Genomic DNA, 16,441 nt, shown 5'->3' with positions numbered 1-16,441 from the left:
AAGATGAACCAGGACTGTGATTCTTGGCGTTCTTATTTTCCAGGGCTTTTCAACCTCCGAGGCTCTGATGTTGAGTACAATCCTGTGTTTTTTGCATACGCCGTCATAGGAATGAACACAATCAGGTGCTTGTATTCCCCTCTTCTGTCCCCCAAGATGCATTTTTTTGTGCGAAAGCTGTTCTAGCAAAGTATTTGGCTTTTGAAAATGCCTACGCTCAGGCGCTTTAATGTCCTTTCTGAGCACTTTTGTCTTCAGTGTTAATTACTCTCCTCCCTGATCAGAGCTAGAGAGGCAGCCAAGAACTCTGCTGTGCTCCTCAGCACCTCGGCTGACTTGCTGGGTGACCTTGGGCATGATGGCTCACCCCTCTGTCACCTTGAGATAACATGGAGGGCCCTTCGGTGAAATGTGGGTAACAGTCAACACTGGCCTGGACATTGGAAAACTTTTCTCTAATGTAATTGATGAGTCACTTCAAAACTGCAGGGACTGTGTAGAAAAGTTTCAAGGCTGGCTTATGACAGAAGGCTTCTTTTCTGTGACTGCCCCGTGTAATGAGCCTCAGCAAACACAAGTCTTTTAGAGGCATCTCCAAGCTGCTAGCTAGATGCATCTGAGGTAAAACCTGGCTGGGTGAGTACAGGTTGTATGTGAAGGTTGAGCTGAACTTTCCAATTCAGTGAAAGCCAGAACAATGGGGTACTTAAAACAAGAGTAGCTTTTCCATTTCCAGATGTTACCCTTAAAAATTAGAGAATGCCCATTATTTACCTCTGTTAGTCTCTCCTGCTTGAAGCACAGTGATGGGATACAGCCATTCTGAGTGTCATAGAAACAAAAATGCGATCAGCTCCTTTCCTCTCAGCTGAGTGGTACATCTTAATTTCAAAGCAGGATTTAAGCAGTGTGAAGGCCAGTGGTTAAAACAATATAGAACAAAGTATAGTGCATAATTAACAAACTCCTTTCTCCCTGAAATGTCACCAGAATGGTTTCTCCTTCCCTCCTTTACTCCAACTACTGTCAGATGTGGTCCCACCTATCTACTCTGTCTGAATTGTTTCTCAGGCTCTTCATCGATGGTGACCGGATGATGGACCCAGCTGTGAGGGAGCACTTACAGCTCGACTGCACCGTGGAGCCTGAGTTTAAAATCCAGGTGATGCCCTACGGATCTATCCTGTCAGAGCTGCAGGCTGTTGGTGCAGGCCTCTCACCCAAGGAGAGAGTGTGGCTCAGTGACAAAGCCAGCTATGCTCTGACTGAGGCCATTCCCAAGGTTAGTGGCCCTTGCAAGGGAAAATACTTTTCTCCTCTCTGCTCAGCGTGGTCAGGAACGGTGTTAATGAGGGCAGCTGGTCTCAGCTTCCCCTCTACAAAGCATGATGCAGGCTGGAGCTTGTGCAGAAGGGATCCAGCCATGCTGAGGTATTGAGGGTTTGTTAATCCTGGGGTTGCTCTTGCTGGACCTGCCCTTCCAACTCACTAAGCCGATTTACCCAAAGAATTGTCAGCTTAAGATAAAACAAGTACAGTGAGAGAGACGAGGGAGAGAGGGGGTAGGGTGAACTTGGGTCATTCTGTCCATGGCTGGAGCATCAGCCTTATGTGGACCAGCAGTAAGAGCTGGAAGCTTGCAGAAGCAGAAGCAAGAAAGTTGAGCAGGACTTTTGGGAGGGGGCATTGGAGGGGGCACTGAGCTGAGTGTCTGAAGATGGTTCCCCTTATTTATTTCAGTGGCTTGGGGATATCAGTCAATATGTGACATCTTGTACCGAAGACAAGAGGGACAGGGCAACAGAGTTGTTGCAGCAGGGAACCTTGTGAGGACACAGATAAGCTGCAGGCACTGGTTGTCTATGCAGTGAGTGCATCTGCTGAGGGACAATTGTAGCATCAGAATAATTTTGGTACATCTGTACTTCCTATATCTTACCCTTGTACTTGAACTTGCCTGTCTGGGAGTCCTGCAGTCCATATTACAGTAGTCATGAAAGGAGATACTTGGGGAAGGACACAGCAGCAACTATGGACAAATATGCCAGTTTCCATGCATCTTGTGTATATCTCTTGTTTGCTAGAGATCACATTCTCTGGAATGCCATCCACTTTACAGAGCTAGATATCTAGTACCTAACAGGTACTGTGAGTAAATATGGCTGGGAGTCAGGGTCCAGTGGGTTTTTTCCAGATGTTGCCTTGGAAGACCGGACCCGCTGAACAGAATCTGTGTCTGTGCTGGGTTACTAAAGAGTCCGGGCTTCCTGCCTGAGAATCGCAGGGCTCGGATGAAGGGGTCACTGAAGGAAGAACTAAATTGTAAAAAGTGTTTGGCCGCAAGTCTGTGTTCACCCACCACCAGGTTTCTGTCTCCACCAGGCAGGCAGATATCTCCTGCCTGTTTCACATGCTGCAGGTGTGTGTATAATACAGCCGTACCAGTGACAACAGAGCTAACTCATGGGGCCTGAAGGCTTTTTCTGTACACAGGAATTTTAAGGGTGGCCTCAGCTTTGTGTATTCTGAAAGACAAAATCCCAAGAGCAGGGTCTGTTCGTGTCTCCCCAGGCTGCCACAGTTTGTTACCAGCACAAATCTCTGCATAAACTCTCCAGCTCTCATGGCCAAAATAGCAGGAACCATGCATTATTTTTCTTCAGTGATGAGATTCACCTTAATAGCTTCATTGCTATTGGTACATCGGGGCATACGATAAAACCAAACAGGTCTGGAAAGTTTTGTTGCTTTCAACATATCCCTTTAATATGGGATGTGGCTCTCTGTGCCTTTGCAGTGACTTGAGGGGAATGTGCAGTTTGCCTTGTGTGGTGTTTTTTTTTTATTTTAAAACCAGCAAGACATGTACGTGAGCAAGACAGACCTTTTTTTGCCGCTGCTCAGGGTTAAATCTGACCTGTCAATCCATTTCTCCGTGCAAATGGCCTCTTAATACAGAATACTGACATTTTGCTCAATTTCTTTCATTCAGAGTAGCAGAAAGCATAGAGTCTATGGAGCATTCAGGATAAATTGTCGTTGCTCTTTTGACTTGAGTAGAATACCCCTTGCTGTAGTTGGAGTCAATGGACTAACCCCAGTTTGGATAAGTTGCTGTAGATGATTTATGCAGAGCATCCATATGGAGAAGCACAGCAGGTCTGGCCTAGATTAAGGAATGTAATGAATTGTAGTGACATTATTTACCCCATTAGCACTGGAAGTCTTGGCTGATACTGAGTCATTACAGTGCTACGTGCCCTCTGTACTCAATGGGAGAGTCCCTGCCTCAGGGAGCATTGTGCAACCGAAAGCAGGAGAGGAAGGACTGAAATGTCTTGATTAAGAACCACTTAGAGAGTCACTGAAAGAGTGAAAGGTTTTCCAGTTCCTCATGCTGGGCATTTTTCTCTGTCTCTACACCACTCTACACCAGCTGAGCAACTGGCCTGGGGTGCTTTGAAGAACACTAGCGCTGCAAGTCCATCTACTGTCTGTCTCCATTAAAGCCTGTCTCCACTAAAGCCAAATATTGACACTGGCAAAAATCCAGTCCATTATTAAACACAGATCTGCCTACAGATTTATAGATTTGCCTACAGCTCCAGGTAAATATGCTTTTCACAGAAGATTAATAGAACCTACCAGTATCTATAAAAGGCAAGCCCATCTAAGAATCTGACTATTGGGAAGTTTTGTCCTGATTCTGATAAAAGGACTTCTGTGCCTTTCTTGTGGCTTCTTCAGTATTTTAGTTTCTGCATAATATAGTGTAACTGTCTTGCTATTTTTAAGAATTTGGAAACTGTAAGCCTGTAGGATTTTTGTGAAATTGGCCTTTGCTGAGGGTCTGCCAGGCCTTTCCCATGAATTTGAGTGGTGTTTATTTGTATGCTGGTGCATTGAGAATAGGAAACCAGCATATTGCTTGGGCTGTGCTTGTGTAGATGCTCATCCCATCTGCTGATATATAATGGGTAGAGCAGAGAACTGTGGGGCAAGACTTCATTTTTGTCCCTTCTTCTGACGCCAGGTGTGATGAGGCTTGGGCAAGTCACTTCAGTTGATGAATTTCTGAAGACATGCTCAGAATCAGCCAAGCATTTCTGCTAATCTAAGGACAGCTGATGTTTGGGGAGGTGCACAGTGGTAAGGGATTGGTTACTAGTTCTTAATGCAGGGCCATGCCATCCATGCACAGGAAAGCTTTCTCTCAAACTGCTGATGTAAGCTCCTTTTAGAAGTGGACAGCATGTAAAGCTCAGCTTTGCAAAAGCTTTTGATATTTCTTGGGGCTTTGATGTGTTTGTCAGAGCTGCTGATGATTAGAAGAGGAGATGCTCAGTGCTGGAGGAGCCACAGCCTTGAAGGGCCCCCCGCCAGGTTCAATTCCAGTTATTGGTACTTGGGCTGGGTATCTTTGCTCCCTGCTACTTGAGGGGGACAGTCAGGTAACAAGTCAAGGTGATTTTGGTTTGTTTGTGCAGCCTAAGTTCCACCTTAGTCCCTGGGATTGGTGTTTCTCATCGGTTTTCTCTGGGCCTTTAGTGTACATCAGCAACAGGAAATCCATGGCTCAGACATTGATATATATGGTATTTAGGATATCCAGATCTTCACTCTGCTTCATGACAAGCTGTTGCCCCTTTAGTTCCTTGGATTTCTCTGTGGCTCTTCTTCCTTTAGTCAGGGACTGTTTCTCCTCTTTATTCCACAGTGCACTTAGCTGACTACGGGCAATGAGTATCTCACAGTGCTGAAGGTTGAGAGAGACTGTCGAAGTACAAATTGTGGCCAGGTTGAGTTATTAAATCTGTAGGATTATGTAGTCTGATTAATCTACAAGTAATCCCTGTCCTACTGCAGGCTTACCGATACCTCACCCCATATACCCCCATCTGCATTGCAAAAGCTGTGAAGAATGCATCGGAAACAGAAGGCATGAGAAGAGCACATGTAAGTGAAGCCTTGAGAGCCTCCTTGCACATGGCCAGAGGTTTGCTTTACATTTAGGGAAAGAAATTACATTTTCATTTCAGTTTTAATGTTTTGTATTAAAAAGCAAATAAGAATTTGGATGGCAGGATAAAAATGGTTTTCTGTCAGACATTTACTGCTGTTGAAGCAGGTTTTTTTGCTTGTTTAGCATTCCCTTGGAGTGAAGAACATTTGTAATAGCATGAGGAGCCAACCTGCTCTGTTGGAAGACCATGCAGGCTTGAGAAGTGTTGTTTAGAGTATGGGCCCTCAAAGGGATGTTCTTTACCTGTTGCTAGTTCTGTTGTCTTTCTCAGTGGAGTCTTCAAATTGTTATCACTTGAATAAATACAGACTAAAGAACACAGAGATATTCATCAACACATGGTGCAAAACACAGGCCAAGATATTCAGAAGCAGCCAGTGTCTTCAAAGCACTCTGTTTTTGTGTCATCATCATGGCACTGGAAATGAGGCTGATTTCCCAGGAAGCTTCATATTTTCAAGCAAAGAAGCTGCCTGTGAAGCAGGTTCATGGTGGGGTTGAAGTTTTCTCTTGTTTATTTCCTGTTAATTTGCAAGCAGCAGTTTTCATAACAGGAGAAATGTGCCACTTAAAGCAGGGCTGGCAATTCTGGACTTGTCTCATATTTTCTGCTAGCTTCTTGGGAACTGCTGCTTTCTATTTCAATGTTTTTCTTTCCCTGTTAGTTAAGGGAAAGTAAAAATACTTGAGCAGAGACACTTTGTTACCTGCCACACAAGGACAAAATTGTGCCTTGCTCTTGTACACTTGTCTCCTGCTTCTTGCCCTTGCATACTGCAAGCATGTAGAAAAAAAGGAAGAAAAATGGGGCTTATCAGGGAAGAGAGAAGCCAGGAGCTGTGTGACAGAGACTCGGCGGTGACCCTGTGCCCGAAGCGCATGTTCCCCTGTCGCATCACCAGATGTGTCGCGTGGTTAGCTTCCACGATCTGATATACAAATCTGGTGCGTTGAAACAAAAGAGACTTGAAAGTCATGTGTGGGGTAAAGCCAGTGTTTGCTGAGTAGTGGGTAATTCTTCACAATAAGATGCTTCCCAGCAGTAAACTTTTATTGATGTTTATTTAATTGTCCAGATACATTTCCAGTGCTTGAATTAATTACAGGATGCAGAACCTGGAAAGACCTCTTAGATAATATCTTAGTTTGTGTTTCTGAAACTTGCAGGTCAAATTCCTTTGCATCAAAAACTGTTTGTGCTGAGGTTTGATAATTTTTTTTTCTTCTCGATTCCCTTTTCTTGTGCCTATTTTAACATAGATTAAAGATGCTGTTGCCCTTTGTGAACTCTTTAACTGGCTGGAGAAAGAGGTAGTGTATTAATTTTTTTTAATTTGGAGATTTTATTGCTATGTAAAATTCTTCATTAGCATAAACTTTTTGATAGTCTTTATAGTGCCAGTGCCTTTGCTAAAAGAGGGGAAACAGCTGGGGTTTTATCTGTGTTTTTTTGGGAATTTTAATCACGCTTTCATCCAAGGCTGCATGAATTTTTTGGAAAACATTCTCCCATTCATTTTACACAGACCAAAGCCAGAGTGGGTAAGAAACTACCTGAACAGGCTTAATATAGTGTTAATACTCTCTTGTGCTGGCTTGGTAGTATAAACCGTGAAATAATATCCAGTTTAGTGCAATACTTTGGAAGTATTCTCATGATAATCAGTGTTGTCTGGCAGCATGGACAGATTTGACATTTAGGAATGGAGAGGTGCAGTCATGCCCATGTGCAGTGAAAATGGGATAAAAACAAATTACTTGTGTTTTCTCTGGGTTAGAAGTACCCAGTGAAGGTGCAGAGTGCCAGGTGTTACACAGCAACTTGCTAAGCTGTGCTCCTTCTGTGCTGCTGCATATCTGAGTCCATTGACTTTATCTCTGGAGATGGTTTGGTGACTTCCAGAAGGTGCCTTTTTACATGCCTGAGTACCTCAGGAAGTCTGCCTCAGGGGTAATGAAACCTAGCTCTTGCTCCCCTTTGCCTGTTGTCCAGTCCTGGGGAAGTTGTGTCACAGGTTTTAATTTACCAAATGCCTAAAGTAAAATTTAACGTCCTGTGTTTTTCCTGCAACTGCTTCCATTTCTGATTTTAAAGCGTAAAAATTCTGCTAATACCATGGGCTGTTGGAGAGAACTGCTTAAGCTTAGTGTAACCTTGTCTCTGAAGAGATGACGCCTTGTGAGATGTTGCCTCTGTACATATCTCAGTGAAGTTAATACCGCACTAACTGCTCCCTAGTCAGGGTTCAGCAATCCTTCTGTGACCATCTCTGCTTCCTGCTTTTTACATGCTCTGCACAATATTACTAGGTTTGTGTTTGTCATTACTGAGGAATGAGGGCAGAAAACATGGAAAGACGCCACTTCAGGACTGGATTTCATAGTGGCGTCATGCTTAAGCATATAGCATTTTCTTTGCTTGTCGAGGTACTAATTCAACCTATGCCTTTGTCCACTAGGTTCCAAAGGGAACAGTAACAGAAATAATAGCTGCAGACAAAGCAGAGGAGTTTCGCAGGTAAAAAGTAACTCCCCTGTGAGGATGTTTTCTGGGTGGTGTTTTTATCATTTGTTTTTATTTTATTCTTTAGAAATCCACCTCACTCGCAGATATATTTTACCTGAGGACAAACTATTACTACAGGATTTCTTTGAACACTTGAAAGAGTTGGGGAAGAATTGGGTCTCTTGGGAGATACAAGTCCCAGCCCACTGGATCCCATCTGCTTTCCTTTTGAGAAAGCAATGAGGAGTGCCGCAGGTTAGGATGCTTAAATATGAGACAGTTGCTTTTTCACCACAGAGGAGTTGATGTAAGAGTTAGGTTTCCTCCTCTTCTGATGGAAAATGAACATCATTTGTATTGAGAGATATTCCCATGTGTACATCAACAGGACTTCTAAAAATGCCTTAAGTAAATAAGTAACAAGGAAGACATTGTTCAGGACCTCCCTTTCCTGGATGGTCTGGGTGGTGAGTTTTCTGCTTGTAAGGAAAGGGTAGAGGTGGAAAGCAGGTTTCTACACGGTTGGGAGGGTAGGGCTTTGGTTTGTACAATTCTCCTACCCAAGTGTGCTTGCCCAGATGGCTTTCAAATCTGAGGGGAGGGATGGGGTGATGTGAAACTGGGGATGGGGCACTCACTCCAGGTGCCCCAGGTGCCTGGTGTGCTCCTCTCACTTGTGCTTTAGTGATTGCAATCTTTTCTTTCAGCCAACAGAAAGACTTTGTTGAATTGAGTTTTGCTACCATATCAAGCACAGGTCCAAATGGAGCCATCATTCACTACAAGTAAGAGAAACACAGCTTCTCCTTTCATCCTTCAGCAAACATAGTTAGAATGAGCTTCTTTGGGGAGTCACAACAGAGTACTCCAGGGAGATGTAGTTAGTGGTGATTGTCATCTTGCTTTATTCCACCTGAGTTTCCACACATAGTAAGAGATCTCTCTCTGCTGGCAGCATGCATGTATTATGATGCTGATCTGCTCAGGGAGCCTAGAAAAGGGTTATTTTGGGGGTAGAAGTCTGGGAAGGTTGAGTATGAAGTGCAAACTGTTCTGAAATATGTCCAGGAACAGATGTTGAGGTTTTTGCTAGAAGCAACAAAGCTATTCTCTGTATTGTAGTGCTATTTACTGTAGACAAATACAGTCCTCAGTATGATCCCTGGATCAGCATGTGTGGGATTTCCATCACTGCTACGAGAAATCAGAGCCGACACATCCAAGCTTGCACTTAATGTGGTTTCTGAACTGCAGACGTGGGCTGGAGACCTTAAAACTGTGAAACAAAAAACTTTGTGTTTAACTGAACAGGCCGGTTCCTGAGACCAACAGAACGCTGTCTGTGAACGAGATCTACCTCCTGGACTCAGGAGCACAGTACAAGTGAGTGGAATGAATGGTGCTGAACCACTACGTTTTCTGTTCCCTGTGACCACCTACAGGGTCAGCTCACAGGTGCTGTGGCAAGCATGTCAATGTGTAGGTTTGAGTGCAGTGCCATTTCAAAGAGAGCCTGCTTATTGTATCCCCTCTGGAGGGAGTTATTGGGATTCTGAATATAGCCAAGTGCATCAGTCAATGGGTGACTGCTCTGTGACAGGAGGCCCTGAGCTGGGCTTAGGACAGCAGACTAGGGCTGCTGGCAAGCCTTGTCTGGGGTAGGGGATGAGATCTAAAAGTACAGTTCCTGTCTAAGTCACATTACCAGTGGGATGGTAGGTGTGCTGTAGCTGGGGGTGCATGTTTCTGTCTGTTGCAGCTCTGCTCACCTGGCTCATTGGTGTTAGAGCTGCAGGGAACAGGCCTGACTGCCCTGGTTTAGCCTTGGGCTGCCTACACAGCAGCCTGCACAGCTGAGTGAGGCACCTACCCTGCCAAGGTCTGCCCTGTGGGCAGATTTGACTGATGTTGAGGTCAGAACAAGGTGGGGCAAAGGAGCAGGACAGCACTGCCCTGTGGTGTTCTCTGCCTTTCCAGAGAGAGACTCAGAGGCAGGGTTTCTCATCCCAGTGGTGACTTGGGTCTCAGGTGTGTTTTTGGGAAGGCGTCATGCCTGTTGACTCACTCAGTGCTGTTTTGACAGTGCCATTCAGTGGCCTCAATCTCTGCAGCTGTTTACTGTGGAAATCTGACTCTATGGAAAATGAAAGAAGGGGTGATTTTAACCAGTGTAAATAGATGAGAAGTGGCTTGTTCAGAAAAATGCAGGACAGGCCTGTCTGCTCCTTTGAGATGAGCTTTGTCTTTAGAGCTATGCCTTTTTGTTAGGTCAATCAGGAAGAGCTTTGAAAAAGAACCATACAGACACCCTTTGGTAAGATATTTACAAGGACATCTTTTTTTCCTCCCCTCTGATGGCTTGAGTAATGGTTTCCTTACTGCAGCTATGAAAAGCAGCCCTTTGAATACAATATAAGCTGGACATCAATGGCACTTACAACAACATTGTGACAAGGGTGCTCTGCTTGTCCCTGCTGAGAAATTAAACCGTGAGTCCTTTGTGTCCATGGCCTGTGTGCCAGGGAAGAGTGTAGGCACAGGAGTGAGTGTTTCAGAGGAAATTCATTATTTCAAGAGCCTCTGTGTTTTTGATAGCAGGCTCAAATTGATATTTGTAGAAGGAACTTAGAGCCAGTTTGTGACATCTCAAACTAACTCCTATCCAAATGCTGGATAACTTCTAGAAATCTTAGCACAAGACACCTTCAGGATGAAAGGGACTCTATACCCCCTTACCCTACCTTCTTCTGAGCTAGTAGCTGTCATTTGTACTTATTTATATATTTTTAAGCTGCTAATGAATCATCTTCCATAGAAATAGACTAAATTTGGCCTTCTCTGCTGTGTTCTCAATGGGCAGGTATCAGTTGCTAAACCTCAAATTAGCATCATTTTTTATGAGCAGTTTAGCTTCTAATTTGCAAAGAGCTTTGGGATGCTTATGGATGAAAGATAACATTTTGAATTGTAAATCATTATTGCTACATTTGGGACATGTGTGTTCAGGAATTCTTGAGATGAGGAGCTGTTACATCATCAGTCTTGCGTAGCACAGAGCAGATGACTTTACCCAATTATGAGTTTGGTAGGTTTGCTGCAGTGTGACTGGATTTTCTGTGCATTCTCACTTTGATCTTTATTTCTCTGCCATTCCTTTGCTTCCTGCATCTTTGTTTACCTCTGAAGAGATGGTACAACAGACGTGACCAGGACAATGCACTTTGGCACACCATCAGCCTATGAAAAGGTGAGTTGGCATCTCAGTGTGGTTTGTTTGTGATCTGACCCTTATTATTAGAGGTACTTAAAATAGTAATGTGACCTATTGCAATATAGTCACAGTGCTCTATCAAGTATCATTTATTGTTAATATGTGACAGCATTTTGATAAAGACTGAAAAGGAGGCTGTCAGACTTCCAAAATATAAATTAAGTGATTTAGAGAATGACACCTTTCTATCTTAAAATGCACACATCTTCAAAGTCACGTCTTCTCTAAGAAATAATATAGTCAGCAGGCTGAGGTTAAATATTACTGGCTTGTCCAACATGGGAAATAAGGGGGTTTAATTTAGTGCAAAGCTCAATGTCTAATGCAAAACTGCAGTAGTGGTTTGTGTCTAGTGTACCGTATCAAAAACCAGTCTCAGACTTATCTGAGGTCTGTGTTGGAAATTCAGCAATGTAATTTTGTTTATTTTAAATTGCTTTTTTAATTAAAACTAATTTCATCATTATAGTTCACTCAGTGATGAAAATACGCTTTAGGGTATGCTCAGGAAGTAAAACTACTGCCACAAAGAAAATCAGCCATATAGGTCAGGTGAATCTTGCTGCTAAACCTGCAGTCTGACTTTGTGACACACTCTCCATAATTAGCGGAGAAGGATCTTTAGATTAATTTAAACCTTCTGCTCATGGCTTGCTTTGGCATTGCCACCTATAGGAGAGCATGAGCAAGTCTTTCCAGATCCTCCATAATTTTCTACAAGATGCAGTCTTTCTTTCCATTCTTGGGGAAGACAAAGTTTTGCTGCTCCCTGTTAACCTATGGCACACATTTCTTTGACAGGAATGCTTCACCTATGTCCTGAAGGGCCATATAGCTGTGAGCGCAGCCATCTTCCCAAATGGAACCAAAGGTAGGTAGGTGATTTGGAGTGTTTTGACCACAGCAATGACCTCTGAAGAACCATTAAGTGGTCTGACAGCAACATTATGGCTGACAGGTCAGATGTTAGGCAGATGTTCATGTAACTGTCTGTGTTAGTGTCCATTGCAACATTTTGGATTCTGGATTACCGATGCCTTCTGTCTTGGCATCAACCAATGCTGAAAATTTGGAGGGGGAAGGTCTGAAGTGCTCTGGTTCTAGGGTGACAGTGATGTTCATTAGTCTGTGCTTGGAGGTTGTCTTTATGCTTTACTCATGGCCCTGCCAAAGCTACTACTTTCCAGCTTTAAAAGGACCAGCTAATTATCTTCCAGTTAATGTGGAATCTCTTTTATCAGTGAGCAGCATGGGAAAATGACACACAAAGGAGCTGTTTTGATTTTGCACAGGAGAAGCTGTGACATATATTCACCCCTGGTGAATTTGTTGCAGAACTATTTTCTTCCTGATCAGAAACTTTACGCAAAGATGCCTCTTCTTAGTTTTCTTCAGTTTGCGTTTTTGGGGAGGTGAGGAAAAAGCAGCTGTGAAGTGTTATGAGAAACCCCAACTGAAACTGGAGGGTGTCTGAACTTGGACATACAGGCTTGGTGTTCACATGCAGGCAACAGAAATTCTCTGCATTCTGGTTGAAACAATCTGAAATGACTGGCCATCCAGGCAAATATAACTGGAAGGTCTTCTACTTTGAGTTCACTTAGTGCAGCTACCCTTAAGAAAGGTACTGAATTCTCTGTGGGACATTTAACCACTGGATTCCTTCCTGAAAACCATAGTGGAGCAATCAGCAGTGCAATGTTTCTGTTACAGACCATCTTCTGAAGGGCTGTCTAACAGGAGGAGGGGGACAACATGCTCTTTAGTTGAGAAAGGGCTTGAATGTCAGACTTGCCAAATCTGCCCTGTAACTTCTAACAATCCAATGACTTCCTTTCTTTGGTGGGTGGTAGTCTTTTTTGAGGGCGTGGTGGTTTGTTTGTTTGTTTGTGTTTATTTTTTGCAGGTTTTCCATGTTTGAGCCTTCAGTGTATTATCAGCATCTCTGATGGAGCCTGACTTGGTCAAATTCTCTCTCCATGTCTGTCTCTTCCCCTTGGTCTGCAGGTCACCTTCTAGATTCCTTTGCCCGCTCTGCCTTGTGGGACTGTGGTTTGGATTACCTGCATGGGACAGGACATGGAGTTGGCTCTTTCCTAAATGTACATGAGGGTCCTTGTGGTATTAGCTACAAAACCTTTGCAGATGAACCCTTGGAGGCTGGCATGATCGTCTCTGATGGTATTTAGCATTGGTGATTCTCTCTGGTTACTGGGGAGGGACTCTTCAAGATGCAGATAAATCTGACAGTGGAGTAAAGGAAAGGTGGGATCATAAGCTCTGGGCTTGTCTCCTCAGTTTATTTTAATTGTCATTTAAGCTCTCTAGGTAAAGACCCTCATTTTAGCTCTTTTACCTTCCATACAGCATCTTTGCAGTCAGGTGCTGCAGGCCTGCTCTCTACAGTGCAAACCTCAGCAGAGCTGTGCTGCTGACCAGCCCAGCTCTGGCATGCTGCCTTCCATTCTGAGGTGGAAGAGTTGGCTACAGTACAAGGTGGACACCAAGCTTTCAGGAGCTAATCCTGTCTTTGCTATGGGCTATTTGAGGCAGGTCTTAAATCTTTACACGCCTTATTCTTCCAGCGGTAAATTAACAGCCTGCTGGGGTTTGCTGAGAGACTTACTTCCTTCAGGGCTGCAAAGTCCTCTCAGGGAGTCAGGGGAGCACTGTCTAAAATAAGTGTTTTGGGGAAGGGGTTATCCACCTGCCTTTCATAGACATTAATATTTTCAGAGTTTCTGGTATTTGGAACTCATGTACTCTGTGCTCTCTCTTGACTTGCAAGGAGACTCTCTGAGCTTCAGGGCTGTCTGTCTTGTTTCTCCTCTCTTTGAGAACTGTTGCTGTCACCTTGCTCGGGGCTTCTGTGGGGATTAAGGAGAGTCAGGAATTTATTTGCCTCTGTGGATGTCTGATGTCAAGATTGCTTAGTGACTTCCGTGGACTAAAGCCATGGAGGGGAAGTTTGGCCATAGGGAATAAGTATTTGCACAGTGCAGCTATGTGGCTTAGTTAATTACTGTCTGTTTCTGCAGAGCCTGGGTATTATGAAGATGGGTCCTTTGGGATCCGAATAGAAAATGTTGTTCTCGTGATCCCTGCTGAAACCAAGGTGAATGACCTGCTCGAGATGCACCTTTCTCTGTGACTCATCGGTTGTAAAACTTAAAGTACTGGAACTTGAGGTGGGACCATGCTGCAGACAGTTGAATCCTACTCAAGACTCCTGGTTTCCAAAACCATGCTTTGGCGAAGACTGATTCCAAGTCTCCCTTGCTAATGGAGGCACAGAAGACAGTTCTGCTTCTGCAGAATTTCAATAGGTTGGAATGTGTATGTGAGAGTTGTTTTGAAATGCTTTCTGTCTGGATGTTAAAGACCAGAAGCATCTTTATTCAGCCCCTTGGAGTCATTGCTGTAGCATTGGTTGATCTTCTCAAGTTGGGATTTTCTTCTCTGATAGAGCGTCCTCAGTGGCAGTAGAAACAAAACTACAGACAGATTTTGACATTATAATTGCCAGTCTGGCTGGGTTATGCTTTTAGAAATGCAAACTATAGTTTGGCATGTAGTCATCAGGCTGAGTCCTGTGCAGTCCTGTCCAGTTGTGACCTGGGACATGGCCTTTAAAAAATGACCATTGAAAGAAATAACTGAGATTTATATTGAGATTCTTTGCTTGAACTGTTAAGGAAAAGTTGCTACCTCCTCATCTGAATGCTACATGGGTTGTTCTGTAGTGATGACACGAACCCAGGAGTAAGCATGATCTGGCTAGAGCCATTTTTAAAAATTTACAACCCTGTTTGTCTTTCTGCTGCAGTACAATTTCAAAAACAGAGGGAGCCTGACTTTTGAACCCTTAACCCTGGTTCCAATCCAGACGAAAATGATTGATGTTAATTTGCTGACACAAAAAGAGGTAAGTGAAAAACAGTAGGTTTGCATTGCCTTCTTTGCACTAGAACCAGCTTGTTCTGTTCTGTTTACAAGAACCACTGGCCTCTGTTCCATTTCATAGATCCAGAGAGCAATGCTGAGCAATCTGACTTTAAATTTAAACTTGATCCAGCTTTGAGTGGGAGGGTAGAATAGACGAGCTCTCCAAAGGTCCTTCCAATCTAAATTATTCTCTGACAAAGGCAGCAAGGACCCCTCCATTGATGTTGTTTTGGTAGTTCCCTTCATATGATATTTTCCACTATATTCTCTTTTCCTACTGCTGCCTGAATTTGCTTCTGTCAGACTATCATGCTATCTTTCCAGAGACTTAAACTAATGACTGTCCATGTTGTTGCTGGTATCCACTCGTGACCAATCCCATTCAGCCACAACACGTTCTGCAGCACATATGGGCTCTGAGCAGACATCAATGATACCTGTTCAGCAGCATTTATTTCTGAAATAGCTTCATACTGTAAACTTTCTGTTTAGATCTCCCACTACCGTCACCATGACATATTTCATCGTGTTTTTCTACCATGCTCTTTATTTTGCCTCAACCCATTCTCCTCTTCTGAATTATAATCCTATTTGCATTTTCTTTTTCTGAAGAGGACTCTGAAGAGTACCGGAAGGTTACCTTTTCAGATCAATAGGGCAGCTTGTGTCTCAGGACTACATTGTTCAGTTACAAATTTGCAAAGCTGTTCACTAGGCCATGCCAAGGTAGCTATTCTGAGTTGCTGGAGGCAGTGATTTGCTGAGACTTTAAACACTTGTCAGCTGAACTGAACCTTGGCTTCTCTGAAAACCTGGGACTAATTGCTTCAGTTCCTCCCCAATCAAATTTACAAGTCACTTCCATGTATTAGAGGTCTGTCTCTTTGGGACAGGATCCTGTCTCAGCGTAAGAGCTCGAGCCCAAGAAGCACAAGGGCCTACAAATGTCTCTGGCCGTACACAGCTTGTAAGGGCACCAACTCTTCTGTGTTTATACTGAATGTCATAACCCCTTTCTTCCTCTAGTGTGACTGGGTGAACGACTACCATCAGAAGTGCAGGGAAGTAATTGGAGCAGAACTGGAGAGGCAAGGCCGGCACGAAGCTCTTCGGTGGCTCATACAGGAGACGGAGCCTCTCAGCAGAGTTCAGTAGCACCACAGTTGTCTGGTGTGTAGAACATCAGGACCGCTCGGTGTCACAATCATCTATGTCTTCTTGGCCCTTGACACCACTGGGAGAATGTTCTTCAATAAACCTCTGGAAATCAGGAGGGGATTTCATGTAGTGCGGGTAATGTGGGGGTAAGGAAGGTTACTGTCTGAACAGGGTTTTTTTTTTTGGGGGAGGGGTTGAGAATAGCGAGCAAACAAAATAAATCAGCATGTTGCCTTTGAAACAGGGGTCTTATTGAAATAATGGTTCTAAGAGGCAATACTGGAATATTTTATACTGTCTGGTTTTTCACTGTGAAAACTCAGTATTTTTGCATACTTAAGTTCCAGTTGCTAAGATGCTACCCACACAGCAGGACTGATTACTGAATAAAAGATTCCAACCCGCTGTTTGCTCTGTCTGCCTTCTCTTGCAGTCAGTGATGTGTTGGGTTTGACAGCTTGAAAAAGGGCAAGAACCAGATAATTCCCCTTTATGTGTGCGTGCAGCTCAGACAGTAAAGAAATAGGTATAGGGCTGC

At 43.7% G+C, this 16,441-nt stretch overlaps 1 protein-coding gene across 2 annotated transcripts in view; it reads left to right on the top strand.

The window, feature by feature from the left end:
* Positions 1–16,308, top strand: part of XPNPEP1 (X-prolyl aminopeptidase 1) — a 32,489-nt gene extending 16,181 nt beyond the window's left edge. For both annotated transcript variants that reach the window (XM_064464116.1, XM_064464115.1), the window contains 13 exons: positions 44–125; positions 1,072–1,282; positions 4,867–4,956; positions 6,284–6,334; positions 7,483–7,541; positions 8,237–8,314; positions 8,841–8,912; positions 10,716–10,776; positions 11,602–11,671; positions 12,808–12,981; positions 13,839–13,915; positions 14,627–14,725; positions 15,772–16,308. In XM_064464116.1, the coding sequence (XP_064320186.1) occupies positions 44–125; positions 1,072–1,282; positions 4,867–4,956; positions 6,284–6,334; positions 7,483–7,541; positions 8,237–8,314; positions 8,841–8,912; positions 10,716–10,776; positions 11,602–11,671; positions 12,808–12,981; positions 13,839–13,915; positions 14,627–14,725; positions 15,772–15,900 (1,253 nt within the window). In that variant the 3' untranslated portion in view covers positions 15,901–16,308. The remainder of the gene's footprint in view (positions 1–43; positions 126–1,071; positions 1,283–4,866; positions 4,957–6,283; positions 6,335–7,482; positions 7,542–8,236; positions 8,315–8,840; positions 8,913–10,715; positions 10,777–11,601; positions 11,672–12,807; positions 12,982–13,838; positions 13,916–14,626; positions 14,726–15,771) is intronic.
* Positions 16,309–16,441: the final 133 nt, after the last annotated feature.

This window comes from Phalacrocorax carbo, chromosome 12 (assembly GCF_963921805.1).
Source record: "Phalacrocorax carbo chromosome 12, bPhaCar2.1, whole genome shotgun sequence".
Taxonomy (NCBI): domain Eukaryota; kingdom Metazoa; phylum Chordata; class Aves; order Suliformes; family Phalacrocoracidae; genus Phalacrocorax; species Phalacrocorax carbo.
Note: the sequence above shows the minus strand (reverse complement) of the source record. Positions and strands in the feature narration are given on the sequence as shown.